At 54.6% G+C, this 5,514-nt stretch overlaps 2 protein-coding genes across 2 annotated transcripts; both read right to left on the reverse strand.

Moving 5' to 3' along the window:
• Nucleotides 1-1,085: 1,085 nt before the first annotated feature.
• Nucleotides 1,086-2,615, reverse strand: DICSQDRAFT_184261 (NAD(P)-binding protein). Its single transcript, XM_007371591.1, has 8 exons — nt 2,462-2,615; nt 2,372-2,406; nt 2,107-2,309; nt 1,778-2,045; nt 1,640-1,715; nt 1,532-1,587; nt 1,384-1,473; nt 1,086-1,329 (listed from the first exon to the last, which is right to left on the reverse strand). Exons 1-8 carry the CDS (start codon nt 2,571-2,573, stop codon nt 1,207-1,209), a joined length of 963 nt encoding a protein of 320 aa, XP_007371653.1. The 5' UTR covers nt 2,574-2,615; the 3' UTR covers nt 1,086-1,206.
• A 1,102-nt stretch (nt 2,616-3,717) lies between these two features.
• Nucleotides 3,718-5,442, reverse strand: DICSQDRAFT_184262 (NAD(P)-binding protein; the record flags this gene model as incomplete). The annotated part of the gene is made up of 9 exons (XM_007371592.1): nt 5,253-5,442; nt 5,034-5,196; nt 4,934-4,968; nt 4,661-4,863; nt 4,328-4,595; nt 4,167-4,242; nt 4,050-4,105; nt 3,899-3,988; nt 3,718-3,837 (listed from the first exon to the last, which is right to left on the reverse strand). The coding sequence occupies exons 2-9, from the start codon at nt 5,158-5,160 to the stop codon at nt 3,718-3,720; spliced, it is 975 nt and encodes a 324-aa protein (XP_007371654.1). The 5' UTR covers nt 5,161-5,196; nt 5,253-5,442.
• Between the last annotated feature and the right edge of the window lie 72 nt (nt 5,443-5,514).

Genomic DNA, 5,514 nt, shown 5'->3' on the forward strand with positions numbered 1-5,514 from the left:
GGACGCAAGCACCACAAACATCACGAGGACGAGATGAGGCAGAAGTGGGTCGCGTCGCGGCTCGTGCCGATCTCCGCGCGGATGGTCACGGAGCGGCTCGCGTGCGTGCGGGACGGGGCGGCGGGCGAGTACGTGCGCGTCTTCGTGAACGACGAGCTGCAGCCGCTCGAGTTCTGCGGGGCGGGGAAGGGCGGGATCTGCGCCCTCGAGGCCTTCGTGGAGAGCCAGGGGTATGCGCGGAGGAGCGGGGACGGGGACTTCGAGAGGTGTTACGACTGAGCCGCGGGCAGAGCGTGCTGAGTTGCGTACGTGTTTATCCGTTTGCGCGCACGAGATGGGGGAGGGGACGGGTCCCTGCTTCCTGTGTATGAGTATCGGTTTCCTGAATATGGCAGTGCTGCATATTCGTCTTGGCCACGGCTGCAGCTGAGGTAGGCCCCAGTGTCGTTTGCGTCCGACAGCCATGGCGTCCATCCGACGTCCCGGATGATCATCCCTCCATGTCCCTAACTAAGGGAGTACCGCGACGTGTCACCGCACAGTCCAGGCTGGGGCCAAACAATGCGGAGACCCTGATGTTCGGCTCCATATGCACGGCTTCAAGTACGGAAATCGCCGTAAAGCTCCTGTGGTACTTAGTTATTGAGGATACCATCGCCCTGTTCTGGCCTGCGAGTTGCACCTCCGCCGGAGGACCTGTCGCGTCACAGCGGTAGACCTCAACACACTGGAAGTACCGCAACCTTGTAGTTAAGTACAGGGCATTTCTTGACTGCGAGTGCGGACGTGCAGGAGACCGCGGCTCCTAGCCATGGATGGAACCACATAATATGGAGATTGATATGCCATGGTCGGTGATCAAAGGTCTCACGCTCTTACGCTCAAAGCAGTCGCGCGGAGTAGTTACCTCAAATTTGGTCCGCGCAAAGAGAAATGAGGAAAGATGCCTGGCCTGAGATACGCGCTGAGGGAATTCACTGGAGGACCCTCTCAGACTGGAGCCTACCGACACAGGCTTCGATAGTCCGGACATCTAGAGGACGTAATTCCAGGTATGCGACATCAAAATCAGTCAAAGAGAGCCCATAAGCTATGCAGCGTTCATGGACCACGATAGAGAGTCCCATGCTATAGGAGCTCTTTTGCAAGGTGGTACGATATGAGAATCGGCATTGGGTACATTAGCATCATAGTGGGTGACGCACGCTACGCCCGACGCGCTTCAAACGCCTGCACCTCGCCTTGAAGCCAGCTCCACAGCCGCTCACCGACCTCGTCGTTATAGCACTCCGGGTCAGCCTTTCCAAGTCGGGCCCATGGAATCAAGAACTGCGGGACGGATAGTAAGTAACTAGACCGCGAAGAAGCGTGAATGAGGCGTACCTCGCCATTGTATTTGAGTGCCTCAGGCATTGTTCCTGCGAAGAGCTGGGTCAGGGCACCGTATTGGACCGGCTTCAGTAGCACAGCATTCTAGGAGGTGATTTGAGGATGATGAGTTGAATGCAAGCGGGAGCAGACAGAAGCATACCAAGATCACACGCGCGACTGTCGGGAAATGACGTTGGAGGTCGGTCTGGATGTTACCTGCAGTTCTCGCATGAGTACTCGGAGCTGTACAGATACAGGCAATGCTCACCCGGGTTCACGGAAATGGATATTATACCTTGATCTCCGTAGCGCTTTGCTATCTCTCGTGCGATCACAATGTTACCCTGAGGTGGATCGGCACTCATGAGTCTTATGTGAATCTTCGGAGTAGAAGGAGAGAACGTACATGTTTGCTCTGGTTGTACAATCCATTGCTGCCCATCTTTCTTCTCTCGGGGCCATCCTTGAACGTCTCGAAGTGAAGGGTGTTCAGGTATGCACCGCTTGAGGACGTCGTGACGACGCGCGCGTGGCCATCCGGTGACGTTTTCACAGCGACAAGAAGTGCTGTCATGAGCAACTCGGTGAAGTAGAAGTGCCCGAGGACGTTCGTTCCAAATTGTAGGTCGTATCCGTCTGTAGTCAACCATTCGATGGGAGGTCTCATGACGCCGCTGGCGGCAAGGACCGTGTGAAGCTAGCTATCGCAAGCTATACAAGAGGTTATGTGCGCACGCATTGTTGAACAGGACGTGAAGCTCCGATTCCTTGCTGAGGAACTCCTGGGCAGCCGCCTTCACCGAAGCCAGACTTCCGAGATCGAGCTTGAGGAAGATGGCCTCCTTGCCCGTTTCCTCCTTTAGGGAGGCGATGGCTGCAGCAGCCTTTTCTGGGCTACGAGCGGCAAGATATACTTTGGCATTGTGCTTAAGCATCTCCTGTATAATGTTGAGATGAGAATGACCACCGTGATAGGGAGTATGGGTGGCTCCGCACTTACCCTACAGGTCTCATATCCAATACCTGTGTTCCCGCCTGCGCCAAGTACAATATCAAAGCAATATCCTGATAGCCTTGTGGGTGAACGTACCTGTCACGAGGACAACCCGCCCAGAATGGTCGGGAATTTGGTCAGGGTGAAACTTGGGCTTTGAAGGGAAGCTCTGGGCAAAAACTGGCCAGCCGCCGGAGTCTTTCTTCATGTTGACGATGGGCGGGCAGAAGTAATAGTATCAAGAGGTGTCACAGAGGATTGGGAAGCTCAGTTGACGATCCCGGCATTCGACGCAGCAGGTATATATGTGTAGCCACGACTCTGCCGGCTAGCTTCGTCGCAGTGCTGCGTGGGTCCATTATGCACTGCCAGACCTAGCAAGCAAGCAAGACCTCTCTGCCTAACGGCAGCTTTAGACGGCAACGCCCACGGCAAGAAGGGAGAAGGGAGACGCAAGCCTGCCGGCAGGACAGATCCACGAGAACCAAGCCATGTTCTTGCTGAGCGCTACGCCGATATCTGGTCGGAGATACATACAGAATAGGAGCCGGACACGCCCGGAAACGCCGCACTGTATGCGCTTGAACTGAACCGTCCATGCAGGGTCTCTATCGCAGGGGCGATAATGCGAAGACTGAGAATGTACGCTGCCGTTTGATGTATTGCTGTGCAACGACGAACAGCAATCTGTCAGCCGTGAGAGCCTGGTGGTGCATGTTTGTGCCAGACTTGCACTAAATGGTTCAAGGAGGCTGATGTGTAACGGGTATGTAGCACCAACTGTTGAGCTCGTACCTAACTTCCGCATATGATCTGCGGGGCTGAGTGGACACGTTCTAGTCCAGAGGTTTGAGCTGCGCGTTGCCGCAGTGGCCCTTCGACCCACGCAGATGACGACCGAGCAGAGCAAGAATTGATGAACAGATGCCTGACGGGCGTCAGAACCCAAGTCCTGTGAGCGGTGGTGGAAGGACGAGACAGAAATCGTGTGAGTAGCGGCTGCGTCCCGTTGCCAAAGCGCCATGCCGCCGGCAGCTAGGATCACTTTGCCATATCGAGCGATACCATGTCATGCTCACTATTTCATGGCTCTACGGTCTGACCACCTCTCGGCGCGCCCACTAGTCAACCCATCCGACCCTTCGCAGTGCTCGAGCCTCAGGATAGAGCCAGCTTGCCATTATTCCAGCTAGTGGTTCTACACTTTTGTAGAGCGAACGGTGCCGATTTCGGCATTGCCTTTAAGACTTCAGAAGCAAGCTTTGCGCCAAGAAGCAGGGAGAACCAATACAGACATAGCATAGGAGAGTCCTTCATTAACTCGTCCGGCTAACATGGTGTACACACGACGTCTATTGTCGGGACTCGAAGGCATTCACCTCATCCTCCAGCCACTTCCAGAGCTGCTCGCCAACAGCGTCATCGTAGGCTTCCGGGCGACACTTGCCCAAGCGCGCCCATGGAATCAGGAACTAAGGAATGTCATCGAGCACAGTCAGAATGCGATTGCAGAGGTAAGAAGTCTCGACGTACTTCGCCATTGTAATTGAGCGCCTCGGGCATCGTGCCAGCGAACAGCTGGGTGAGGGCGCCATACGGCGCAGGGTAGAGCAGGAGCGTATCCTGATGTGGTTCAATATGCTGTCATTAGGGAGAGGAGCGCTCAAGCTGTCACTTTGCGCACCAAGATCTTCCGTCGTAATGATGGCACATAGCGTTGCAGTTCGGTCTTGATATTTCCTGCGTAGGGCCAGGGAGCTGTCTTTGTCCGGATGCTAGACTTGTGATGCTAAAAACGTACCAGGGTTCACGGAGACCGAGATGATGCCCTTGTCTGCATAGCGTTTGGCGATTTGGCGGGCCACGATGACGTTCGCCTGGTGGCGGCATGCGCAGTCAGTATTCAACATCATTTTTATTGCAGGAAGGGAATTGAAAGAGCGACTGAAAAAAACCACTGACGTGTTTGGTTTGGTAATATAGCGCTTCCGTCGAGAGCTTCCTCCTCTCAGGCCCATCCCTAAAAGTCTCAAAGTGGAGTGTCTCGAGGTACGCCCCGCTAGATGCCGTCGTGATCACTCGCGCGTGGTGGTCAGGAGAAGTCTTGACGCCGGCGAGGAGGGCTGGCATGAGTAGCTCGGTGAAGTAGAAATGCCCGACCACATTCGTTCCCCACTGCAGATCGTAGCCATCCTTCGTGAGTTCGTCCAAAGGTGGCCACATGACACCACTATGAAAGATGTCCAACGCAGGGATATGTCGATGCAGCGCGCATATCAGAACCATGAGACTCACGCGTTGTTAAATAGTATATGGAGTTCAGTCTCCTTGCTGAGGAACTCCCCCACCGCCTCCTTCACAGATGCCAAGCTCGCGAGATCGAGCTGAAGGAAGATAGCCTCTTTACCAGTTGATTCCTTCAAGGTGGCGATGGCAGCATCTGCCTTCGCTTTGCTTCGTGCGGCGAGATAGACTTTCGCATTGTGCTGAACGAGAGCCTGCGCGGGTCACGAATAATTAATAAGGTCTGAACGACAAGCGTGATCTAACTGAGGGTAATCAGCCCACCTTGACAGTTTCGTACCCACAGCCAGCGTTTCCACCTGCGATTGTGATGTAGGTTTGCACATGCTCTGTTACTGAACGTGGCTTTGCACGCGACACGCACCAGTCACTATAGTGACGCGTCCCGTCAGGTCCGGAATCTGGTCGACGCTGAACTTCGGCTTGGGCGGGTACAGCTGGGCGATTACGGGCAAAGCTGTCTGCTTGAAGTTGGAGTAAGCTGCCCCCATGGTGGTTATGGACCAAGACTGGTACGGTGAGATAAGCTATAGTTGTCGTCAGACGATTGAGGGAATCGGACTGTGGGATCAAACAGACGAACCGACAGACACCGAGGAAAGGGATAAGTACTGTACGTACGGGCGCTGTTTGACTTCCACTACTTTCCACGGTATATGTATCAACCCGAAGAATCTGCTCTCTCGTAGCGATGTCCGGTCGGAAATCCTGGAAAAGCACAAGGCAAGCATCGTAGCAATGTCCGATCGGAAATCCTAGAAGAGCGCAAGACGAGCATGCTGAACCCAGTGTTGTCATTGACCCGTCAGTGACGGGGTCGGTCGATGCGTCAAGTCAAAGGGTCA

Source organism: Dichomitus squalens (assembly GCF_000275845.1).
Source record: "Dichomitus squalens LYAD-421 SS1 unplaced genomic scaffold DICSQscaffold_128, whole genome shotgun sequence".
Taxonomy (NCBI): domain Eukaryota; kingdom Fungi; phylum Basidiomycota; class Agaricomycetes; order Polyporales; family Polyporaceae; genus Dichomitus; species Dichomitus squalens.